The sequence below is a fragment of the Diabrotica virgifera genome, chromosome 7 (assembly GCF_917563875.1).
Source record: "Diabrotica virgifera virgifera chromosome 7, PGI_DIABVI_V3a".
NCBI lineage: Eukaryota > Metazoa > Arthropoda > Insecta > Coleoptera > Chrysomelidae > Diabrotica > Diabrotica virgifera.
The window spans coordinates 94,250,782-94,278,470 of record NC_065449.1 but is presented as its reverse complement, the minus strand read 5'-3'; the positions used below and the strand labels follow the sequence as shown (position 1 = coordinate 94,278,470).

At 31.7% G+C, this 27,689-nt stretch overlaps 1 protein-coding gene across 2 annotated transcripts in view; it reads right to left on the bottom strand.

Annotated features, from left to right (window-relative positions):
- The window catches only part of LOC114327508 (axin-1), a 220,694-nt gene that overhangs the window by 63,597 nt on the left and 129,408 nt on the right, over nucleotides 1-27,689 (bottom strand). For both annotated transcript variants that reach the window (XM_028276148.2, XM_028276149.2), the window contains exons 3-4: nucleotides 11,050-11,354; nucleotides 5,535-5,829 (exon numbers count right to left, since the gene is read on the bottom strand). In XM_028276148.2, the coding sequence (XP_028131949.1) occupies nucleotides 5,535-5,829; nucleotides 11,050-11,260 (506 nt within the window). In that variant the 5' untranslated portion in view covers nucleotides 11,261-11,354. The remainder of the gene's footprint in view (nucleotides 1-5,534; nucleotides 5,830-11,049; nucleotides 11,355-27,689) is intronic.

Sequence of the window (27,689 nt, the reverse complement as noted above, 5' to 3'; positions counted from 1 at the left end):
TTAATCTTATCCCAAGAAAAAATATTTATTTTTCTAATTTATTTTGTGAGTTTATATATCTTTAAAATTTCCTAAGCCGCTCCTGTTCGAAATATTTCAAAATATTTCGCAGCATTGTAAAACTTAGGAAAATTCCTATTTATTTGTGTAGCATTTACTAACTACGTAGATAGTTATTGTGAAAACATTCCTTATTCTAGAAAAAGTCGGGAATATATTTCCCTTTGTTTAGAGCGCGAAGCATCGTTTGATATTATTGGTCTGAAATTTGAAAGATCCTTGAGTTTTAGTTGACGATTGGTCAATATCTTGGTCGAGAAATGCTTCGGCTCGACGCACGAGGAGAATTCTCGAAAGGCAAGGTACGCCGCCGAAAATAATAGTCAGTTCTGAAAGCACGTTTGAAAGGTTCTTTTTTTGTTAGAACTCACACAAAGAAACGCATTTTGCCGGCTTTAAAATGGTTTTCTTCTTATGGTAGAAGAACTAAAGGATTTGTAACTTGTCAAGGAATATTATTACAATAGTTTCACAGCATTTTACGTGGATATATTCTTGTGAAACAGTATTATTGTGTCGTAGTTATGCCTATGCCGGTAAAGTAGTGTGCGATTCTATGGTTCCAAGCTTCTCCAGTTTTTTAAGATGATATATGGATTTGTTCATGTTTCCTGTAAGAATTCCCGTATTGAAGTACCCCGATGATGTTATTTGGTATCAACTTATCATGCTTCCTGTTTTGTAATGATTTGAATGTCTTCCCCCCCAATCTCGAACGGAAAATTTTGGATAAGTGTTTGACGTGTGACATGGATTTTTGTTTTAAAAATGAAGGTATGAATAATGTTTATTTTAAATAATTCACAAGTGGATATTAATTTGGTAAAGGTTTTACATATTTAAATAGTTTGTTTTCAACATGGATTTTATTGTAAAGTGGATAAAATGGCAGTGACTTTTGAAAGCCATAAGTCAAATTTTTGTTTTGGTACACTGCTAAAAATAAGGTTAAGAATTGTAAAATCATATATTTGTTTTTATTATTCATTTCTTGTTTGAGAATATGTTTATTCTCAAAGTAAAAATAATAAGGTATAAAGGTTTAAATAAACATTATAAAATGTACACATTTTTATTTCTGTAACCTATGTTTTGGAAAATTATTAACCAGATATCTAATACAAGCGAATTAAGTTTTAGAATAGAAGAAAATGATATGGCATAGAAGCCAATAATGGTAAATAAGTAGCCCAGTTTGACCCAATGAGGAATCTAAGATGAATGTCCCTAAATTGGTTCCCATAAGTATGGAATATGTCCAGTAAGTACTCGATATGTGAATTTGAGGATTTTTCAAACGGCGTCCAAATTTCTTTAAATAGTAGGAAGGTCCTCAAGTCTGTGTAAGTATCCTTTGCTTATTTGGTTATTTCATTACTTCATTAAACCCTCTTAAAAATACAGGTAGTGGTTGGAAAAAAGCTTCAACTTAGTCTTCTTTAAACCCTCCTACCCCTCCCAATGAACCTACGACCTGACAACGCACAAAAAATGAGCTGCCGTATGCATGAAGCTTTATGTGTCTGTTCCTTCTACTAGCCCCATTTCGACCCCCCAGTATCTTAGTAGATAGTCTTTCCTTGATCCCGTTAGAGCAGACAGGTAAAACGCTTCACTGTGAATCAATGAACTGTCAATACGGATGGAATGGCCCCGTCCCATTCAAATAGTGAAGCGAGATTGACGCCAACATACAAGAGAGAGGTGGTGAGAGAGACAGAAAAGGATCAGGTAAAATTTGACAGGCCCTGTAATTTCAATTGCCAATATCAACTTAAATCGGGGAAATGGACCTCATATTTTTTTAACTTGGTATCAGGGCTGATAGACCGTATTTAAAAATTAAGTTAATTTAATAAAATAATATGATGTTCATTTTCCCGCAAATTACATGTCCTGTCAAATTTTACCTGATCCTTTTCTGTCTCTCTCTACCCTCTCAGGACCTCTCTCTTGTATGTTGGCGGCATTAACTTTCTTCATGCCTATTCCATCCGTATTGACAGTTCGTTGGTGTGAATACATTTTTTTTTAATTTTTATAATAATTTAATCTTTTGCCATTAGCACCAAATCGTCAGCAAATACTCCTTCCGATATTTCTACTATTTGCTGATTTATATACCGTACATTCAGCTGTTTACTCCTTGTCATACATTTCTTATTAATTTCGTCCATAAATAGTATAAATAGTGTTGGACGAAGTGCTCTTTCTATTAAATCTCTATTTATTGTAAACGTAATTAATGTTGAATCGTGCACATAAGGCAATGGAGAAGAATAGAAGAAGGATACAAGAGAGAAGAGAGATCCGAATGGAAGGACATAGTCAGACAGGCAAATACCCATCCGGGGTTATGATGCCAAAAGAATAAGATCTGACGTTAAATTATTATTAGTTACGGCATTGTTGTTGTCAGTGTATATTTTTTGTATCATTCGTAGTAACTTATTGTCCATTCCTTTTTCTCTTAGTATTTTCCACAGTCTGCTGTGCTACTTTATCGAAGGATTGTTCTAGGTCAAGAAATGATAAGTATAAATATTTTCTTTTTCTCTTGCGGCGCTTTTTGTGTTAGGTATATGTTTTAAAGTACATAAATATATGATTCTGAATACTCTTACCACTTCTAAATGCACTTTGTGCTTGGTCTAATGTGTGTTCTGTCGTTAATCTTAATCGTTTATTTATTATTTTTTCTAAGAGTTTCATACCTTGGTAGTTATTGCATTCTCCCCTATCTCCTTTTTTGTACATGAGTACTATAACTGACACTTTCCAATCTTCCGGGATGTCTTAATTTTTCCATATTTTATTCATTATTTTTAATAATATTTGTTCTCCATTTTTTCGCATGGTTTTTATCATTTCTGCTGTTATTCTATCCACTCCAAGTGCTTTTCGATACTTCAACGTTTTTATTGCTTCTTCTAGTTCTTCCTCGTTTAATGAGTTTTCTGTGTTATCTTTCAATATATGTAGTATTTTGTTTTTCATTATTGTCGTCTTGGTTTATATCCGTTAGTAATTCTTTTACAAAGCGCTGTTTCCATATTTTAACTATTTGTATTGATTCTATCATTAATCCTCCATTTTTAATTGCTTTCAGCTAGTATATAGTCAATTAAGGATTTTCTCATTTCAACTTCTCTAGCCTATTGACTGCTAGCAACGCGCCTGTCGCGTTTTGACAAACTTTGTTTATGTGCCATCAACGCAACTCTGGCGTTCTTCATATGATTCATCTTATGGGTCTAAAATTTCGCTGGCGTATAGAAAATAACCTCTTATTGTGGGTGGCAGTCAAAAGGCTAGTACACATGTGGATTTCTTTGTGTTTAAATAATATATTATACTAAATTTACAATCAAGATGCAGTAGAAATAAACAAACCAAGACACGTTAAATGCTATTAGAAGTACTCCCGAATCATAATTTGCAATGTATAAACTTTGGAAATCATGATTTAGGATTTACAATGTATATACATTGTAAATTAAGATTCGGGTGTGCTCCTAGTAGCATTTAACGTGTCTTGGTTTGTTTATTTCTACTGCACCTTGATTGTAAATTTAGTATAGTTATTGTCATATTATAAATGCAAAATTCTAGCAATCTTCTTCCATTGTTATTTCTGGTTATTTCTCCAAATATTTCTAGTGTACACTGGTCCTATATTTCTAATGTAAACTTCTTCTTTTATTCCGACCCTATTGTTGAAATCCCCTGCAATGTATACTTCTCCTCTTGCGGCTTCTGTTGCAAGCATTAATTCTCCCCAAATTTCATCTTTGCGTTGCGTTCATTTGGTCCATATTTCCATATACTACTGTAATAGCTTTATTACAACTACACTCGTTATCATTCATTTCTATTCGTAATGTTCTTTCTGACCATGCTTTCCAGAAGTATATCTGATTTTCTAGTCTTTTATATACCTAGTATATGACCTACACCTGCAGCTGCTCTTTTCTCTTCTAATACGGCACTATAATACTATATATAAAGGTATGATTATTTTCTATATTTCCATTTTTACTATTCCTTCCCTCTTTCTTGGTATCTAACATCTATTATACGAGTACTTAATTCTGCTGCCTCAAACTCATCTACTAGTTCATTTCCTTACCATTTCTGCTCTAATGTTCCACGCTCCAATTTTCCAAATGCCAAATATGCTCATATTTTCATTTTTTCATTAACATTTTTCTCTTTGTGAAATGACAACATTTACACATAGATCTCATTACTGTACAGTTGAATGATATCTTCTAAATTCCAACGGTATTCGGGAAAAATGTCTCAAAGAATTCTTTATAAATATATGTTTACTTTCATGCACCATTCATCTAATCTTTAGAGAGTTGACTTGGTTTACTTCAACTAAACAAGATATTTTTTTGTAACCATTAGCTTAATATAATTATTTGGATAAAATATACAAATAGTCAAAATACTGTAGTTTTTGTGGATTAAATCAAAAAAAGTCTTCTGAATAGCTTTTCCATGAGGCCATTAATTTCAATCTCCAGGTTATTTGGGTACGCAACGAAGAGATATTCAGAATCTTTCACAAAAGAATTCGTTTCTCTCAATAATTTTCTATGTTCCTTAAGGATTGTCTTCATTGTGGTGTTTCCTATTTAGATTTCCTATCACTATTTAACCAGTCTAGTATTCTTCATCATAACTCTGGATGAGTCTTTACCTGTCTGACTATGTCCTTCGATTCAGATCACTCTTGTGCCCTTCTCCTCCATTGTCTCATGGTTTTCAGGTCGTCTTCCACGTCATCCAACCATCTCGTTTTAGGCCTTCCTTTTTTCGCCTTCCTACAGGCTTCCATTGTAATATTTTTAATTTCCATTGTAAATTTATTTGTTGTTTTTGTATCTTCTTGTCCCAGCCATGACAGTCTTTGACTTTTCACAAATCTTACGATATCATACCATTCATTCAATTCATCAATCTCGTCGTTTCTCCTGATTATCCGTGTGCCGTCTTCCTCTTGCACCGGGCCATATACTTTTCTCAGTATCTTCCTCTCGAATGTCCTGAGTTGGGCTTCATCTTACTTCATCCTTACCCAGGTGTGACGTGACAACCATAGGTTACTACGGGTCTAATCAATGTTCTGTAGATAATCATTTTGGTTCTTTTGCCTAATAATTTCGATGTTTCCACTAGAAATACGTGCATTAATTTTGCTACTTACGGAATTCTTCCGATTGATTTCTGTACCCAGATATGTAAAGGCGTCCACACGTTCAATAGTATAGTTCAACCAGTCCATCACATCAATGATAAAATACTCAAAACAGTAATTATATACTTCATTTTAAAGAAATTAACATATCGTTTTGAAAATGAGTTTTATACAAACGTTTTACTTTCACAACAACCTGTATCTATGTTTAATAATACTTATGTTTATTGTTAATGGTGAAAAAATGCTACAGAGTAAAAAAACTTACTTATAAATAACTTTAACCAACTGATGTATTTTTTCTCTAGCAGTCTGTTTCCGAAGCCCTTCACATGCGAACCAGAAGTCCAAGGCGTCGGCATGGTGCTGGCCTTCCGATTCGAGGTACAGATGGAAGAGTTTAACTCCGTCGGGATCCTGCAGCAACGCGTGCAAGGAATTGGCCCATTTGAGACATGCGGGTGGTGGAGAGTTGTCGGAGGAAGTGCCGTTTTTGGAAGAGGAACGAGAATTGGAGCGGCAACTGCCTTCGGGTTCATATCCGCATGGGGCTGGGGGTGACTCTACAAAAAATATATGTTGTTAGTAAACGTGATATTCACCTTACATTGAACAATAAAACACTGAAAGCATTCGTTTATCCTGCCCAAACAGCTGTAGTGACATTAACTTAAAATACATTTTGTGGAAGTAGTAAAAATAAAAGTTTTCAGTGTTTTATTGTCACATAAAATGAATTTCCATCAAGTAATGATCGAATCCATCAATTACCTCTACATTTGTTACAAAGATTACTCCTCCATGTGCCACTGTCATTAAAAACTTTGAGAAGCTAACAAAATATAGTTCTTCCACTCTATCTTTTCCCATGCATGAAATTATTCACGAATTACTTTTTATACTAGGTCTCTTTTTACTCACAGAAAGAGCTTAAAATAGGACAAAACCTCGCAATTTTTACAGAATGGATCGATTTGCTTGAAAATTTGAGAATAAGTAGTGGATAGTCCAAGACCAAAAGGAGCTTTTACCATGGGGGTGGTTGCCACCCCATCTCGGGGCTGGAAATTTTTATTATATTTTGACCGCAACAGTTGGTAAAAACATTCATTATAAGCAAAAAAAGTTGTATTCATTTTTTTGATAAAATTAATAGCTTTCGATTTATTCGCTATCGAAAGTGTTAGTTTTATATCGAAAAAATCAATGTTTTTAATCAGTTTTCTGCTAATAACTCAAAACGTTCGTTTTATCAAAACAACTTTACTTTACAAAAATGTACCTTCTGAAAAAAATAAACAAAACCGTTTTTGAAGTTATACTTCTTTAGGCGCGATTGAGATTGAGGGTGAATTTATATTGATCTGCGCGCATGCGCACACCGACAGTATGGTATTAGTCGTTATACGGGCTCTGATTGGGTGTTGAAATGATCTGTCAATAATAAATAATTGATCAATATGAAGGTAAACAAATGTATAATATATTAGTTTTATTGTTGTGAGGACAGAAACAAAAAAGTTTATAATTATAGTGACATTTAAATAGTTTTTAAAAGCAACAGGTACGTAATAATTGTAAATGTATCATAGGTACCTACCTATTTGAACCTACCAAAATACATAGTATGTAATACTTTTATTTACATAATTTGATTACCATCAAAATTTCTATCAATGTTCACCTAATATATTGTTTTCTTACTCTATGTTTTGTTGTATTTTTTCAATTCTAAATCATTTCAATTCAAAATCAAAATAATTTAATTTAATTCAAAAATGTCAAAAGCTTAATCCGTTTAGTTAGTCGATCTTCGCATATAATGACACATTGCCTCCGTGGCGAAGCGTTTAAGGCGAATGAACCCCAATATACCAACCGCGCTGATTTCGAATCCCAATAAAAACTTTTATTTTTTTATTTTTTTTACACATTTTATGATTGTAAGTATATTTATTATATAATTTTATTTTCAGAAAATACGTATTTAGTTAAAAAAAATTCCGACTATTAATGTTCAGAAATCATTTGTAGCATTTTTAATGTGTTTGTGTGTTTTATTATTTTATTATTTTAGTATAAATTAGTTTAATATTTAAATAAAATATAAATAAAAAGTATATTAATTTCGTTTAAATCATATAATAGAAGTATAACTTCTTACGTGCGTACAAAGTACACACACATTCTTTTTTTTTATTTTCTTTAAGACCAATAGTAATCGAGCTATACTTTATTATATGTTGGTTCTTCTTCGTCAAATGCTAAATATTGTAGTTTCAAAGTCAAAGGACGGGAAAACTATGCATTTTTCGAGGATAACTTGTTGAAACTAATTTAAAGTATTTAAAAATATGTATCTCCAGAAATAAAGAAAAATCTCTAGTTAAAAAAATGAAGTGACTTATAATGAAAAGAATGTCAGTCCCTATTTTTTTCAGCAAAAAAGTGATCGTAAACAACCCCCTAATCACCACCCTAATTAAAATTTGTCACTGACCTGATTTGGTTTTCTTGATTTATGTATTGTTAATAGGTTCTAGAAGTTTGATTGGCTTAGAATGATTAGTTTTTAAAAAATGGAGGTAAAAGCGAATAACGAGTTTTTGCAGTTTGGTAAAAAATGCCATTTTCTTCAGAATAGAAAGATTAGCATCAGAGATACGAAAAAATATTTAAATATGAAATTGTAGCTTATTTAATTCCTAAGAACTTGGTTTGCCAACATTTTTATTACGGCAAAAATTGAGTGAGCTATTGACAATTAAATCTTGTAATATCCTGCAAAAACCACCTTTACCAACCCTTTCAATGCCACCTCTTTTTGTGACTGAGAATTTTAAAAGAATTTAATATTAATAGCATTATCGATCTTGTAAAAACCTACAAAATTCTTTAACGAAATTTCTATGATAAAAAATAAAAAAGTTACGGTTAAAAAATCAATATATTTTTTTGAAAAAAAAAAAAAGAGAAATCCAATTGGAAGCATAATAATGTAAGTTAGCGGTGTTTTTAGTCATTGGCCTTATTTATTCTTCTTTATTTATGTATTATTAATAGATTCTGGAAGTTTGACTGGCTTAGAATGATTAGTTTTTAAAAAACTGAAGTTTAAAGTGAATAACTAATGTTTGAAATTTGGTAAAAAATGCCATTTTCTTCAGAATAGAAAGATTAGCATCAGAGATACGAAAAAATGTTTAAATATGAAATTGTAGGTAATTTAATTCCCAAGAACTTGGTTTGATAAAATTTGTTCTACGGCAAAAATTTAGTGAATCGTAAATGAGTATACCATCGAAAAACGTTGATTTTTTATATATAAAACTAACACTTTCGATAGCGAATAAATCGAAAACTATTAATTTGATCAAAAAAATGTATAGAACGTTTTTTGCTTAGAATGAATGTTTTTATCAACTTTTGCGGTCAAAACATAATAAAAAATTTCCACCCCCCGAGATGGGGTGGCAACCACCCCCATGGTAAAAGCGCCTTTCGGCATCATATAGATTTTGATCCTTGGACTATCCATTACTTATTCTTAAATTTTCAAGCAAATCAATCCGTTCTATAAAAATTGCAAGGTGAAAAGCTTTGGTTCCTGGACTAAAACTAGTAACGCAAAATTCAGCTGCTTGCCCATAGAACTCACTCACAAGATCCATATGAATTATAGGAAATACGCTGAGCGATCGAAAGAAGAGTGAAGACATTAGAACATACAATCTACAATGTACAAACGAATGGGTACGAAATAGAAAAGAAAGAATGTAGTATAACCACATAAGCAGAATGGAGAATAGCCATGTGGTCAAAATGGCAACAGATAAATCACCAATTGGCAGTATAGGACAGTCAATGAGGGTATTTGGCTCTGAATTCCATCCTACTAAATCGATTTACTTGATATTTTCACAGTAAGTAGGGAATAGCTCAAGAAACAAAGTCTACACTATATACTATGGCGCTTTTTATCTTGGGGCGGTTCCCACCCCTTTAAGGGGGTGGAAAATTTTTTGGTCAAAAAATCACGGAAGTGCCTAGAGAACCTAATTCTAAGCAAAAACTGTTCTATAATTTTTTTTCAAAAACTCCATACTTTTTGAGTTATTCGTGATTGAAAATTGGCCATTTTCGTTGAAAAATGACACCTTTTCGGACGGTTTTTTGCGAATACTATGCATAAAACGATAAACTATGCATCTAAGTAAAAAAACTATATAAGACATTTTTGTAGCCTATAAAAAAAAGAGATTCGTTCCTTCATAAATCTTCTAGTTATAATACAAAAAGAGATGTGGTAGGTGAAAATAGTTTATTTTTTTGGTGCATGCTCAAATCGGTGTATTCAACTTGAAATAACAGAGAAACGGTCGATTTTAGGTGTATTATGCTACTAATACCTTTTGTAGTGCCTGAAAAGTCCTTTAAAATGAGCAATATTAAATGTCGATTACATTCAAACTAAGCGAGGTATGCTGCAAAAAAAAATTGATGACATTTATTTTGAGAAAAATTGAAAAATATATTTAACCTCTCATCCACCAGAATTTAAATGCATCGTTTTCTTTCTGCAATACCTTTTACTATTGTTTTATTTCTATGTTCAAAAAGTTGGATGGGTTTAAAACGAATGGTTTTTGAAACCATGGCTTTTCTTAAAAATCTTCCTTTTTCTCCATGTAACTCGAAAATGATAAAGAGATACTGTAATGAAAGACAAAACAATAGTGTTATCTGAAACAACCCTACATTTTGTATATCTTTTTTCGTATCTCATTATCATTTTCGAGTTATATGGACAAAAGGGAAGATTTTTAAGAAATTTTAAAAATGCGCTCCATAATTTTATTTTAATTTTTTTTAAAACCATTTATTTTAAACCCTTCCAACTTTTTGAACATAGAAATAACACTATAATAAGGATTCTGCAATAAGGTATTGCAGAAGGAAAACGATGCATTTAAATTCTGGTGGATGATAGGTTAAACACACTTATCATTTTTTCTTTACATTAATCATCAATGTTTTTTGCAGCATATCTCGCTTAGTTTAAATGTAATCGACATTTAATATTGCGCATTTTAAAGGCCTTTTCAAGCACTACAAAAGGTATTGGTAACATTACACACCTAAGATCGACCGCTTCTCTATTATTTCAAGTTGAATACACCGATTTGAGCATGCACCAAAAAAATAAACTCTTTTGACCTACCATATCTATTTTTGTATTATAACTAGAAGACTCATAAAGGAACGAATCTCTTTATTTTTTTTTATAAGCTATAAAAATGTTTTATACAGGTTTTTTAGTTAGATGCATCGTTTTTAAGGTATTCGCAAAAAACCGTCCAAAAATGGCCAATTTTCAACAACGAATAACTCAAAAAGTATTGTGTTTGCAAAAAACAATTACAAAACAGTTTTTGCTTAGAAGTAGGTTCTATAGCCACTTCTGTGGTTATTTTAACCAAAAATTTTCCACCCCCGATAAGGGGTGGGAACCGCCCCCAAGAAAAAAGCGCACATCGGCATAGGGTAGACTTTGAATTAGGAGATAAGTAGAGGCTATTCCCAAAATTTTATTAAAATCCATGCAGTAGGATAGAATTCGGAGGTAATATCCTGTTCTTACTCTCATTGACTTCCATAGTAGAAGAATCAGACGACCACGCAAAAGATGGAGTGATAACCTTCCAAAGAGGTATCAATCTTCCAATGATCAAGTAGAATTTCTTATAACAAGAAAGAAGAATTATTAATAAATAATTTCTTACCATTTGTATTATAGAATTTCCTAGGCGGTGGTGAGGAAGACTTGTGTTTAATCCAGTCAATCTGTGAGGGCGAGGGGTCCCAGTCAGACATAAAATGGCTTCTTTCTTCTCCAGGCACTGGCGGCCTGGGCGACTTATGGTCAAAACTGGCTTCATGGAAACGTTGTTTCTGTTTACCAAGGAACTTACTTCTTTCACTTCGTTCACTCATGTTGACAAGAGGCCAGTGATAAGGCCCCGGTTCATATAGGCTACGGTGGTCCAAGTTTTGAAACTATTAGAAAATAGTAGCCTCATTGTTAGCCCTGCAAAAAGAGGATAAGTTAAATTATTGTAATAATATTGTATGTAATTAAACCTAAATAAAATTTATTTTAATATTATTACATACTAGCATTTACCATTTGATAACTAACTATAAATCTTTGGCCAAATATAAAGAGTCTGCATTGTAAATTTGATATAATTTGTACTTGATGAGTCCATCTGAACAGTTTTTTTAATATATGCTAGAGAAACACACCTACAACCTACAATGGTAACATGGTAGGATTGGTAGGAACTGCATATTCTTCAAGCTTCTTCAAACATTGTTATGGTTTGAAAATTGTTTATTTGTGGGATTTGCTTTATAATATTTTGAATGAACAATACTAGGAAGAGCTAATGAAAATATTAATTTCTCTATTCATATATGATCTGTCCATAAAATATTTCAAAACATACTACATTTAATGGAATTCTTATAATAAAGAGATCAGAATGTATCCACGGCTAGACATTGATGAAATGTCACATAGAAGCTATGGGATTTTGCAAAACATCCAAATACAAAGATTACAGATTTTCCAATCAAAAACACTCTACATTACATATTTCTAACAAAGATATTATTAATGTTGATCTTTTACATTAAAACATTACTTCAAAACATTTACATCACATAGAAGCTATGGGATTATGCAAAACATCCAAACACAAAGATTACAGATTTTCCAATCAAAAACACTATACATTACATGTTTCTAACAAAGACATCAATGTTGACCTTATGGTATAAGTTCAAGTGTCATAAATAGCATACCAGATAAAACCATTTCAACCAGCTCTTTTGAGATCTACTAAATCAATATGCAATATGTAGTTAGAACAAAATTACATAGCAGGAGAGTATGTTTCCTACAAACATCTTTTTTGCAAATTTTGATTTTCCCTTCAGGAATTTATTTATATAAAATTGGATTATTGTGTGTATGTACATGGAGCAGGTTGTATATTTGTAAATATACATTAAAATATATTAATTTAAAATTAAAGTAGCAGTGTATATGTTATTAATATGTTTGCATTTTGCAAAAAATAAAATATTGGGACATACTATAGCCAATTCTTGTCATTCTTAGAACTGTTTAATAAATAGATTTATTTGAGTGTATATTTATACCAATATGGGTACACAATCTTGTAATTATATTATTTATAATAAAAATGTATTGATATTAAAGAATTCGTTAAGGGTCTAATTTTTCTCTACCGTGTTTATATATTTTAATATCAATAATAAATGCATTGAGATAATAAGATCTTTTTTTTTCTGCTAAAACTTGCTTCTTTGTCGAACAAAAGTGGCTCGACAAAATGGTGGATGTTTTGGCTTGGGATGCCAAAAATCAATAGAGTCAAGTAATTTAAACTGGCATAAATATAAAACCAATACAAAATGCTTAATTGCATTATGGATTTATATATAGAAAATACTCACAATACCAGAATATAACTCAGGTAAAAAGCTTCATATCAGGTTTCAATAACGATTAGTCTACAAAATTCAATCAAGTGGAAAATATGACCAAAAAGGGCAAATGAACTATAATCTACAATGAATGCAGCAAATTATATTTTAACGGATAGGTCATTCACATTCAGAAGAGTTTAATAGCATCTATCATCTGCTCCTCTTTTAATGGATTTTTAAAAAATCAGTAAGCAAGTCTAACTCAAAAATTGATATACATATATCAATATATGCTTTATTTTTTTCTAAAAATTACACATTACTTATAAGTATAATTTTGTATTTGTATATGAGAATAGTACTTACATATTATAAGTAATTATTAAATACTTAATAATTCAATTTTAATGAATTTTGGGAAAAAAATTAAAATTGCTATATTAAAAATGAAGTTTAACTGGAAATTACTTTTTCTCCCTTTAATACAAAAGAAACTTATGATTAGAACAAAAGCATATGGAAGTCTAACAGTGGGAACTGGGGTGTGGTATATATGATCGATTCGAGGCAAGCTACGTAACAATGAAAGACCGGTCTATATGAACCCCATCTTGAAAATATTAATGAAATATAATTGGAATTATGAAATCATATCTAGAAAACACAACAAAGCCCACTTGGGCTCAGGTAAAAATGCTCCATATCAAATTTCATATACAATACTGGCCTTGTGCATCATATCGGAAAATATTAATACGGCTATTAAAAAAAAGCACATAGGTACACAGTATTACAATAAAACAAACAATTATCTTTTTAATACAGATCATGCACATCTATTAAGTAAAAGAGATTTAGCATCTACAGCAAGCATTAGATTTATTATTAAATGAAGCACACAAAGCTTCGAACGGTAAAGTATATATGTAACCTACCCCATGTTGAAAAAACTATATCTACACACTCAATAGGGTTTAGAAATAGAACAAACAACTGAATGTTATGATAGTTTTTTGAATTATGATATTAATATAGGGTATGATGCCTACAACCGGTATGATAGACAGCAGAATGAGCAGTAAGGGTACAGAACGCAGAAGTTAGAATTTCTTCGATCGATGTGATTTATTGAAGAGGGGATCAAGTACTTTTTGTATATGAATGCACTTCATCAATACAATTTTATCTCATATATATGTGGTGGGGAGGACTATATTGAAAAAAGCACACGTTGAGCTTTTTAATAAGTTGTAAGATGTAGGCAATTATGAGAATGTGAAATCATTATTTAGTCATATAATGTATTCAGGACTTAGAATAGATTTATATTTTAACCATTCCACCTATTTTGTTGCTTTATACAAATAAGTAGTTACATAGTGCATATGTAATTTTACTTGAGAATTAAAAAAAGACACAATATACACAAATTTGATCATTAATTTGCAAATATAAAATATAATAAACAGGTGGTTGACTAAAATGTTCTGCTTTGGATAATGGTTCTAATTATTTTGATATATTTATGTCACATTCAAGAAGTATTAATTATTTTAATTTGTCTCTCTACTTTAGGAAGAAAGAGAAGAGTCTCTCTAATTATCTTCAAAGAGAAATTTTATTTTGGCGTGCGCCCATTAAACACAAAAATAAAATATTTACATATTTATAAATTATCAAAATATTTTATGTTGTTGTAGTACATAGTCATTCAAATTTAATTTAGAAGGGGTACGTAATTTACCAACTGATAGCATTTTATATATTTTGTGTGTGTATGGTAACGGCAAAAGTGGACTCAGAAATTAAATTAATTAAATTATAACGGTAATAAAATTATCAACTGCTAAATAAAGGCTCTAAACTAAAAATAAGTATAGCATAAACTCGGACTAAATCTTCAAAAATAGGTACTATAAACTTAGACAAATAGTTATTACATAAATTAAATAATAATTATGTATATTTATTTATTACTGAAAAGAAAACGGGAAAATATTTTAATTTTATAAATTATTCAGATTTTGTTGCTGTCGGCGCCATCTATGGGATAGCGGTGTCACTATACATTAATAATGGCTGTGACATTTTTGACGACACCTACTTGTGGTAGTTCGCGACAGTCCCAATGGATGGCTTACAAAGGTTTTATAATGTTAAAAAATGACTATTTCAGTAAGAAAAAAAAATACGTTTTAATTTAATAAAAATATTATTATATACTACTAACGTAAATAAAATTGAAATTACGTGCTCATAATAATCATGTATAAGATATTTATACATTTTTTGATGAGTCTTACAGGGTTGGCTTAGCCTAATTTATTTAAAAGATGCATAGTAAAAGATTTAATTTATGACATATTGTGTTCACCCAAAACTCCTCCAGGTTAGATAGAACACAAACACAATTATACCAGGTAGAATGACAAATGATGTGTCGAATGAAAACTTATAACGCAAGGATGGTTATGGTTATGGACGTTATGGTACATCTGGGCAGGGCCCACTTGTGAGCCCTTCAGACACTTAGACCTCCTACGGCCGGTCAATTGTATCACTCCCATCTTACGGAACAGGTCCATAAGAACCTGGTTTTCAACGTTTCTGGGGCCGGGGCCCAGGCTGCACCGGGCTCCCATGTCTGTCAAAATCAGCAGGGTCTGCAAATCTGAGCTCCACCTGCCGATGCCACCCCGAACGTCTAATACCCCAGAAACCTTATGGCCTAACAGCAAACCACAAGTCTCTTAAAAAGCAACTCCCTCACCTGACTCGGCTGCATAGATGCCGATCCCAGGATCTACCACCTCTGAGAGGGTAATACCGGGCATTCCCAGGAGGAGGTTTCCTCCTTCTCATTACATAAACTGCACCGTGAGCCATCCGCCAGCCCAAGCAGATGAAGGTACGCAAGGATGGTACTAAAGGTGAGGAATTTGACCGAGGACTTCCGGCTTTAGAAATGCAATCGGAAGTACTGTTTTAAAGTCGCCGGAATAGTACAAGCGATATATTATTCGGCGCGCCTTAGCAAGACGAGAACAAATACTGTTTCATGATTGTCTGTCCGTCTCTCCGCGAATATAACCCCTTCGTTATTGTTATTAATAGATAGAACGACAAAGAATGAGGTGTCGAATGAAAGCTTATAATCCAAGGATGGTACTAAAGATGAGAAATTTGACCTCGGACTTCCGGTTTTAGAGTTGCAACCGGAAGTACCGTTTTGAAGTCACCGAAATAGTATAGGCGATGATATACTTTTCAAAGTTCCTTAGCAAGACAAGAACAAACGTATACTTTTGGGTTTTATACCATTTCCGGTAAAAAGTTCTAACCGGAAGTGCCATATTATAGTCGCAGAAATAGTACATTTGCGTACTGAAAAGTCGAACTTTTTAGTTCTGGTTTTGAAGTCATTTTCGTTTAAACGGTTATTACCAAAAGTTTAGTTTAGTGTAAGCGGCCGTGGAGTAACGGCATAATCGCTGGCCTCATACGCCAGTGCACGTGGGTTCGAGCCTTGCCAAAGACAAACCATATTCATTTCCAATAATGACACGAGCCGTCTCACCGTGCCTCGGAGAGCACGTAAAGCCGTCGGCCCCCCTGGGCTAGTACATCGGCACTAGTTACTTAAAACAGGGTTAAATATGTAAATGGCGCCGAAACTGTCCGAAAGGATCTCCCCGGAAAAAATGCCATACGATATTATTATTATTACCAAAAGTTTAGTACAAATGACTCAAAATTAGTGAAATCGTATATCAATCGACGCAAAGTTACACGAAGAGTTCCAATATAGACTTCGGTCTCTTTGTGTGAAAACCTAGAACTTACGAAGTCCAACTACTTGTTAATATTTTTAAGGTTAGCAATGAAAAGTTGTATTTAATTTTCAGCCTAAAATAGTTTATATGATTTTTAATCGTTCTATATTTCGATTTTATAGCATCTCAACGCCTTCTGGTAAGTATTAATGAGTGACACCGAACGGTAAGTTCCATATCTTAATATGAGTGAGAAAAATCTATTGGAACCAACAGGCTGTTGTTTAGATTGAAATAGCACGGATGCGCAACAGATAAGTAGAGGAGTGAGACAGGGCTGTGTACTTTCACCATTACTATTTAATATATAGGAGAAGAGTTCTGCCGTCCTCAAATAAAACGCGGTATGTGCAGCCAACTTAAAAACCGAGAAATCGGCTCTCAAAGTTTTTTCTCAGGACTCTATATGTTTTGACACCTTTTTAACGTAAAATATGTTCTAATGATATTTGAACATTGTTTAAAAATATATTCTTAAAAAAAATCATGTTTTATCAAAGCTGTAAATAAAAAGTCATATACCGCGTTTTAATTGAACAGCGGACATATTACTGGATCAGAAATAGTGCCGTATCTGCATTTTATTTACAAATAGGATTTTTTACAAGCAAGAATAATTACCAAAAAAGAAAAATAAATAGCTTATAATTGTTTATTAGATACGCAAAATACCTACATGTCATAAATGTTCAAAATACGAGGTCGCAACACGAGTCTCGATAAAAACGCGGTAAATGTGTTGTGCTCATATAAACCCGGGAAATGTACATGATACTCGCTAGCACATACCGCTTTTTAGTTGAGTACTCTGTAGATACCGCATTTTAATTAAGCAACTGTTGAAATTTAGCACCTACGGCATAATCCAATTTGTTTATTTTGGTAGTAAATAAAATGATACGGCTTTCAGACATTGCAGAAGCATAAATAAGGCAAGGAAACCACATAATATAGCAAAAACTCGATTTTCAATTTTTTTGCATATACCGCGTTTTAATTGAGGACGGCAGAGTTATTTACACAAGCACTTAAAAACAACACACAAGGCATCAAGATAATAAATGGTGAAAATATAAACAACATTCGTTATGCCGACGAAACAGTCATCATCGCTGAAAGTGAGAAAGACCTGCAGACGCTACTAAACACAATTTGTGATACTGGGGAACAGTTTGCTTTAACAATAAACAAATAGAAAACAAAAACCATGGTTATCAGTAAGAGGGGTAAAGTCGTAACAAAGATCCATGTAAAAAATGAAGATATCGAACAAGTGAACATAATAAAATACATACTTAGGGAGTCTGGATCACCGAAGATCTAAATCCGAAATCAGAAATTCGATCAAGAATGGAGCAATCAAGAGGAGCCTTTTTGAAGATGAGGAAACTGAGTAACCAAAGACTCGATCTGCAAATCGGATATCGCATGGTAAAATGTTATATCCACTCTATTCTTCTTTATGGTGTCGAAGCTTGGACTGTTCATGTCGGCTTAATGAGAAAGCTGGAAGCTTTTGAGATATAGCTTTTTAGGAAAACTTTGAAAATACTATGGAGCGATCATACTACGAACGAAATGGTGTTGTATATAATGGGAAGAGACAGAGAACTTTTGACTACGATTATAAAAAGAGAAAAACAGCATATTTGGGGGCCTTGGGGCACATACTTTGAAATGATAAGGACTAGTTACTACAGCTGATTATGAAGGGTAAAATTGAAGTAAAAAATGAATCCTGGTAGACGACAAATTATCTGACTGAAAAACATTCGCGAATGGACCGGGTTAAACACAGACGCTTTTCAGAAAAGCAGAAGATAGAGATGAATTTGCAATGGTTATAGCTAAAGTCCGGATTATAAGCATGGCAGAAAGGTGAAAATAAGCACATATAAGCAAAAAATGTCGCAAAAATAAGCAAAGTTTTTATGAAATAAGCAAGGGTCAAGAAGAAAAAACCTGTGGGTGAACATGGATATAATGATATAAATATGAATAAAGGACATTAACATTAAATTACATTTATTTTTAATTATCGTATTATTAACAATAAATAAAAATTACGAAAGTGTTAAACTGTAATATAATCAAAAAATCAAATATATTTTTTATTCATGGCCATTAGCAAAAAACAATTAACAATACTATGTTTTTCAAAATTTTCTTGTAAAAAGCTATGTCTTCTATATTTACACGTAGAAAAAGTTCTTTCCAACATCTACAGATGTGATTGGTGCATATTTAAATTTAGACAAATATACTGATACTGAGAATGATTAGAATATTCTCAGTAGTAATTGCACAAGAGCTCTAAAATTATTGAATTTTTCCCCAGTGACACTTTGACAGTGTTAATTTCACGAGCAGAAGGCGAGTGAAATTATGTCAAAGTGTCACGAGAGCAAAAATTCTATATTAATTTTAGAGATCGAGTGCAATTTGTTGCGATTATTTCGCGAATAAAACTGTTCAACACCAAAATTTTATTGCAATTTATTTATGTAAGTACAAATTAGTACAATTAAACACACAGTTGTTATAAATATTAATTTGCCGGTTGAAAGTCATCACTTTTATAATTTTTAAAACATTAATTGTCATTAATGTCACTGAATGTATTTTTTCGTAGCAACGAAGGGCATCTGACGTAATATACTTGACGACGGGAAATTATCAAAAATTATCGATTTAATTTAGATTTATGTAGCTTTCTATTGGTCAGAATCTCCTATGAATGAAATAATCCGAGAATATTATCTGAGAAAAGTATCTATTTTACAACAATATAATAAATTTGGGCTGTCTGTAGCCCAAATTTAATATATAAATACACTAATAAATATTAGTTTATTATATGGACAGGTATAACGATGGGTGTTCCCGTTTATCTCCTAAGCCTAAGGGATTGAAATTCTTATGGTTTATTGAATTATTAGAGTTTTATAGCTTTGTGTACTTCATAGAATTTTGCAAGGCAGGAAGTATACATGCAATTTAACTATAGCTTATCATAAGAAGTAAAATAAACAAAGACATATTTTTAAAATAAGCATTTTTACTAAAAATCCTAATTATAAGCAAAAAAAGCAAAATGCTTATAATCCGGACTTTAGTTATAGCCAACCTTCGTTGGTGGAGTCAGCACTAGAAGAAGAAAAAGGATATGGAACTCGAATGGTCAAAAGGTTTTTTTGTTTAATTTATGGTTTATTTCTTGATCTCTAGTGTTCAGTAACTTAATCTTCGACGTTGTTACGTTAATGACGTTTTTCTTTTTTCCACCCTTTGTTCTTTTTTTTTTGCATGAGTTGCCGTATTTAAATCAGGCAAATTTTGAGAGAATTTTCTGTATTTTAAGATTAAAGAAAAGTTAAATTATCAAATCTTCATATTATCAAGAATATACTATTTATAATATGACTATTTATATAATAAATAAATTTGAAGCCAACTATGTAACTTATTATCATCTTATTCGGTCGTCCTCTATACTCTTCCAACTGTAACCAACATATAGATCAAGTTCGAAAGCGTTTTTTTCTTTATTGTAATTATATTTTTAATGTTGCGAGATAAAATTTATAAACAACAAAATGTAAATATTTTACTTTCATAATAAAGTTAGATTAAGGCAATAACTAAAATGATGTTAGTTATATAAATATCGTTAATTGTGATTTATATATAATACGCAGTGTTTAGAATAATTTATTGTATAATAAAACTCGCCAGTTGTCACAAATATATGATATTGATATATCCAAAAGCTGCTGTAAAGTATGTAATTTAGATACTTCTTTATTTATGAATATTGGGCGTCTGAACATTACAGTTTAGCTTAAATTAATCTTAAGAGTTGAGCAATGTTTTTAAAAAACATATAATTAACTGGACTGATAGAACTGGTTCAGATAAAATAATTTGGGAAATCTCGCTATTTACTTCTACAAGTGATAAATTTTTAATCCGAATCAATAAACAAGAACCATTAGGATACTATTATCAAATTCAAATGTGTCTATTATCAGTATTAGTATTATCATTATCAAATTATCATCACCTTTTCACTACAGCTGAATTCATATAATCATACTGTAACTAAATTTAATAGTCTCACTACTCTTTCTGGGTCCCGTTCATATTACATTTTAATTATAATCTCATAAATTTATAACACCAACCCTCTCCCCTATGTTTTACTATATCATATACTGGTCTGTTTTGTCGAACCCTTAGAGTTCTAGGCGGTATGCAGGGATTTTGAGAAATGGTCGCATGTATCTTAGCTTGTATTATATATCCCTCCCAGATAAGAAAACAGTTCTACACCTCTGTCACCCACACAGTGATTTTTTTATGGTACTTCCACATACTATAACAACTTCCAATTATTCTAATATAACTGATAACTTTAAATAACATACAACTGCTTTTCTAAGCCCTAGATGTCACATATAAAGGGTTTGATAACGTTTATTAAGTTTTCCGTATTATGTGTAATGTGGTTTGCCTACTTCTTTCATTACAATATTTTAACATTTACATCAACTCTATTTCCGTTTTAATAGACTATTTACCACAGTGGGAACGACTGTTTTTATTGTTATTAATTTAACAAATTTTACAATAAATACCACAAAACAACAGAGAAATTATAACTTCCTGTGGAAATGTCATTCCTGTCATGTCACCATTCAGAATTTCCGTTATCAAAATCACTTGCTTCCATACAGTCATGATGTGAACTTGTCAGATTGAGCTCATTGGTACCTCGGGCGTAAAACATTGGATATTTTATGCATCCATATTATAAATCACATCTTCCTCATATGTTCCTATGACGGATCAATTGTAAAGGGTTTTTACCCAAATATTTTTACTTTGGTGGTTAGCATGTAGATTCTAAGTGAGTATAACCTATAACTTATTATAACCTTAGTCAACATTTTAAATACTTTGCATCATTTTATCTGGTTGTACACATTTTAGGATTACACTGATGATGATCGGTCAACCGATCGAAAACTAGTTATGTCTTTGATGTAGCCCTGTATAGGGATTTTAACAAATATAATTTTTATAAAGGATTTTATGTTTTTGTAATGGTATACAGCCAACTACAGGAAATTTTTCCTCGTGGATTCTATACTTTATTTCACGTTAAGAATAGAACGTTACGCTTACGGAGATCAGTGTTGACAAACCTCTCGGGCACGGGTGGCTACTCGACTGCCGATATACGATTCATTTTAATCAGTGCGGCGTGGCATCTGCGCGCTTCTATGGTTCATAAGAAATGCATGGGGCTATCTTCGCAATGTTCTATTCTTAACGTGAAATAAAGTATAGTGGCAATGTATTTTATGTGGAGCTATTCACATTTATTAAATGTGAACAGCTCTATATAAAATTCATTGCCACTGGAACCTCCGATTAAAATACGGATTCGACATCCGACAAGTAAGAACCAGCTGTTGTACAGCTGTGGCGTTATGGCAATAGTTGATATGTCCATCTAGCCTAATTTTTCTGTAGAACAATTTTTTGAAATTTGAATCATGTTTTGCTAACCCAAAAACATAAAGTAATCAACACAATAAATAAAGTAACATATCAAGTTCTGCCCTATGTAATAAGTGCCACAGCTGACATATTAAGTCATGCTCATTTTAAGAGTTTTACCTTCACTACAGACATACCAAATTCTACCAACTGGAAGAAATGTTACTAAATATCATATCGAGCAAATAATCTCATTTTGGCAAAAATCGGACATATAAAGTTTTGCCATACCACTACAGACTGGGTCTATAGCCATATGATTCTTTGATTTTACTTTGTCGATTACTTATTTTCTTTATTTTTATTCACCTTCACACCTTCTTGGTCCATCAGTCTTTCTTCTAACCATTACCATTAATATTGTTGGATAGACTTTATTTAAACTGTTTCGATATCGGTACACCTTTTAAGGAGTCTGAAGATATTTTTTGTCTTTAATTGCTCTTAAACTCAATTTCTGTCGATATTCAATTTGTTAATGTATGCTAACACCTAACCTAATTATACATAGTTTTTACTTCCTTAAATACTACTTTTCCCAAGTTCCTTGTTTGGACTTCTACGTGCTCTCTGACTGTCCTATAATATATTTATTCTTGAGCTGTATAATATACAGGGTGTAACAAAAATACAGGTCATAAATGAAATAAGCCTTAACTCGATAAAAACTGCCTTATCGAAATAATACTAAGAGGCAAAAAAAATTTAATAACATTGAATTTAACTAATGGTACCACAATAATAATTTAATTGAGACGTACACAAAAGTTTGGGGTGGTTTAAGGGAACAAAATCCCCATAAAATTTTTATGGGGTGCACAAATCTCACTATAATTTTTCTTTAAGATGTTCCTGCCATTAGAATGCCACATGTCAATTTTCAATAAAAAATCTCCAATAGTTTTCGATACATTCGAAAAAATCGATTTTCATTTTGTAACTTAAAAGGACTGTAACTTTTTTTATGTGCACATTTGTACTAAGGTAAGTTAAGTTCAATCGAATTATTTTTGGTCCCAGAATATGTGATTAAATTTATGACCTGTATTTTTGTTACACCCTGTATACACTAGGGTGCATCGAAAAAATAAAAGTTGGAAATGTTATATCTAACAGCGTGAAAAAGTTGCTAGTGTTATTTTTCAGCATATTAGTATTTTTAATTTTTTTCTAAGCGAATTTTCTGCCACCCCTCCCCCCCCCCAACGACCTTGAATTTTATTAAATATCTGATTTTTATGGAAATTTCAATTTATATTATGTATTTGGAATAAAATATGTGCTCGATCTAAGATCAATTAAAGAAAACTTAAAATGTTGTCAATTACAAATTTAAAGGATATTTAAAGTTTTATTTGTTTTTTTCAGTCTCCCCAACCCCTTTGAAATGTCCCGCTTCGTGAGTCCGTGCGTGTAATTTTCGCTTATGTTTGGTGCGTTCAGTTACTTTGTTATTATTGTTGTTTGTAAATTAAAGATTTTTAAAATAGATAAACTAGGACCATGGGGAATAAAATCAAGATGTTCTGTGGACCGCCCCATTTTAGGGCAACCGCTAAATATACCTGAAAATGTTTTACCGAAATACAAACAAGCGATGAAGTTTTGTGGTTGCAGCAGGATAAAAAACTCAGCAAGAAAGAGCCGCAATTTTCTGGTATTGCCGAACAGGTTGCAATCAAATTGGAGGAAATATGGAAAAAGGCTTTAATTCCAATAATTTAACATACAAGGCTTTAAAAGCCTATCATGACAAATATAAGAAACTTATGAAACCATTTAAAAACAGGCAAAACAGTGAATTTTACAAAAATAACATTCAATGCTTTAAGAACAAAAGTAAAACTACACGTTTCGATCTTGCAGCATGCAAATGTGACACTCTGATTAATTGTCTTTGTAGCAAATCTCAAAAAGTGCCTCTGGATGAGTGCGAATTTCTATTAAATCAGAGAGGTCCCAGAAAAATGGTGATAAGCTCGATTGATAGGGAAAACAAAAACAAATATAATCAGAAAGAACAACGGTAAAAGAAGAAAGTTACCGACGCAAAGACAAAACTTTAGCTCAAGTAAAAAACTGTAGATTGTGGAAGAACACATAACACTTGTGCATGAGCCAGGGTGCAAATATTTCGGATATGGGTATCCGCTGTCTGGTATATCAGAAAGTATCAATCCAGCTATTGCATGGGACGAAACAGTCGTAAATACTGGCGTTAAGGGTGATGTAATACGGCTGTTAGAAGAATATCTTAAACAACCGCTTCAGTGGTTTGTATGTCTGCGACATTTAAATGATCTACCCCTTGGACATCAAAAGAAGTTTGCCAGTGACCAAATCAAAAAACGTGAGGGTCTTCAAACTTTCTCCTATAAAAATTTTGATTCAAACGACTACTTTGAGTTAATTAACTAACAAGAATATCACCTTGCAGAACCAAATATATTCTCTAGATTTTCGAGTGACAATCTGCGAGGTTTTATTAAGAATCCTAACTTAGACCCTTTTAACATTGAGATTGAGAAATATCACTGCCACAAACAATGTGTAGAACGATGTGTCAAGCTTGTGACACACGCTTTTCTAGCAGTTTGTGGAGCGTATTCGAGGGATGGATTTATAAAAACTCGAATTGATTCCAGAAAAACTATGCCTCACTTCAATGCTAAATCGGAAGACATCTTCGAATAGAATGCTTTTACCATAGATTTTTTTGTAATATTTATATACCTAATTTTGTATTTTGCTTTATATTTATTTTTGTATTAAAAAACTTGGGTGACGTCAGGGAGACGGATAAGTTAGGCTATTTTGTTATAAAAATAATGTTTTAGTATACTTTTCTTAAGTAAAATTTTTAATTGCCTTGTGAAACCAGAAAATATTTTCCAATTTAAACCGAATTTATTTATTCAAATCCTATAAGGTATTGCATTTCCCTTACAAAAGAAATTCGTATATTAATGTATTTTTCCTAAATTTAGTTGCCGTGGGGGGCAGAAAATATTTTTTTTATTTCAACGGAATTTAACTAAAATACTAAATAGTGTGTTGGCAACTATTTTTGAGCTATTACATTTTCGTTTCGAAATAAAAAATTTTTTCGTCTGTTAACATTTTTTCAAAATTTTTAATTGTCTTGGGGGGGGGGGAGGCAGAAGATACTTTCCAATTTCGAAAAACTTTTTCCAAAATACTTAACAGTTAATTGGGCAACTTTTGTGAGGTATTACTTTTTCATCGCAAAATAAATTTTTTAATATACACCCTTGTGCTCCCTGTATACACACCCTGTATATATGAACCCTTGTGTTCGTAGATTCATAACCTCATAATTTTTGCTGGTGCTATTAGTTATGCCATTTTAATCAGATCTTCCTGGTTTCTGACCAATACCACCCACATTATTGGAATAAGCCTTCACTTTTATTTAACTTAGGTTAAGTAAGATTCCAGTTTTATTAATTTCAGTGATTTTGATGATAACTTGTATAGTATTGAATAGTAGAGCCTACAATACATTACAATGTATTAATCTTTTAAACAAACGGAATTCCTCTATATATTTTCCATCCACACTTACTGTATTTATCGTTTCTCTTATGTTTAATTTTCCCTAATTTGAATAATTTGTCTGTTACTTCTATTTTTGCAGGATCCAGCAAGGGTTCTCTGTTCACCAAGTCATATGTTGCTTTGAAATCAATGAAAAGCATACTATGTTAGTATATTTTAATCACACAAATCTATCAAAATTTCTAAGTAGGAAAATTTTATTTTTGGTTGACCTTAAGTTACAGAAACCTCCTTGGTACTTCAAATGTTTGCTTTCTACTATTTTCAGGATCCAGCAAGGGTTCTATGTTCACATTTGTTCTATGTATAATTTTTTGCAAATTTGTTTTTCAAGCTTTATTTATAATTATTAATAAATTAAGGGTCCAATTTGAAACATGAATTACAGCAGTAGTTGTGAACAGCAAAGTAAATTGTGTGCAAAAATGACTCATTTTTCATTATTACGTTATCTTATAATGCATATAGTTTCTCGAAAATATCGCTTGTTTTCACCTTAACTTTGATATAAAATTTGTTCCAACCTGAATTACTAAAAATAAATTTGATTTACGTGTATTGTAATTTTATTTGATCAGACTATAATATGTTCATTTTACAGATTTATATTATTATGTACTTTTAGTCGTTTATGTACAAAATTAAGTGTACGGATATGCACTATGTTACATTTCTTAAATTTGATAAATATATTATGTAGCGTTTCCACACTTCTGTAATTTTAATGACTCATCCATCTGTTGTGAAGAACTGTGTAATTTTAGAGTTCTCAGAATATTTTCACTACCATGAAGCCCAACATTTTTCAATTTCAAGCGAATGAAATATCTTGGCCCATTTAAGTGACTCTAGGACTGTCTGATGTTATACCTATCAGTTTCCTTTTTCAAAGAAATTATTTTTAAAAAATATGTATGGTTGTTGCGGTATAAATACCGTTACACGTCATTATCTACGTCAGAGATCTAAGTTGACATTGTTGACAAATGAATAATTCATCTTAAATCAAATATAATTATTGCAGAAGTGGATTAAACAACAAAACAAATTAATATTCAATGTAAATAAATAAAAACAGAAATACAAGACAAGAATTAAGTAATAATCTTACATTAAAGTAAATAATAAAAGTAAAAGATATAATAGAACAAAGACTTATAGTAAATAAGAAAAAACTTGCAACTTGCATTTTGTGTATGTTTTTTAAAACTTTGTCAGTGTATAGTGGTTTTAATAAGTACGAAGTAAACAATAATAAAAAAACCTTCATTAATAACAATAAAAACGGTTTTTTAACGTTTTTAAATGATTGCGTCAGCATAGAAAAAAAATTTGACATTTGACAAAAAATTCTACTTTATCTTGTTTACTAGCAACAGACTTTTTGAATTTTTTGAAGTTATACTTCTTTAGACACGAGGGTGAATTTTTACATAGCCTGGCGCATGCGCACACCGACAGTGTGGTATTAAATGGTATTAGTCGCTTAACGTTATACGGGATCTGATTGGGTGTTAAAATCATCTGTCAATAATTGTTCAATATGGAGATTATAATTATAGGTAAACAAACATGTTGTGTATATTAGTTTTTATTGTTGTGATGGCAGAGATAAAAGCAAGTTTATAATTGTAGTGACTTTTTAAATAGTTTTTAAAAACGACAGGTACGTAATAATTGTAAATGTTTCAGTATCCTAATAAAAAATTACATAGGTACCTACCTATTTGGAAAATTTAAACAGGGACGCGAACGCTCTAGTAGAGGAGGTTTTATATAGTATAACTTTAACAGCAGACGGATACATACGAAAGTGTCTGGAGGACAATGTTGTTCCCAAATATATAGTGTATGAAGTATGTATACAGAAATACATGTAAGTCCGAAATGAATTGGGAAACAGCTTAATAAAAAATCGTTAATGAATG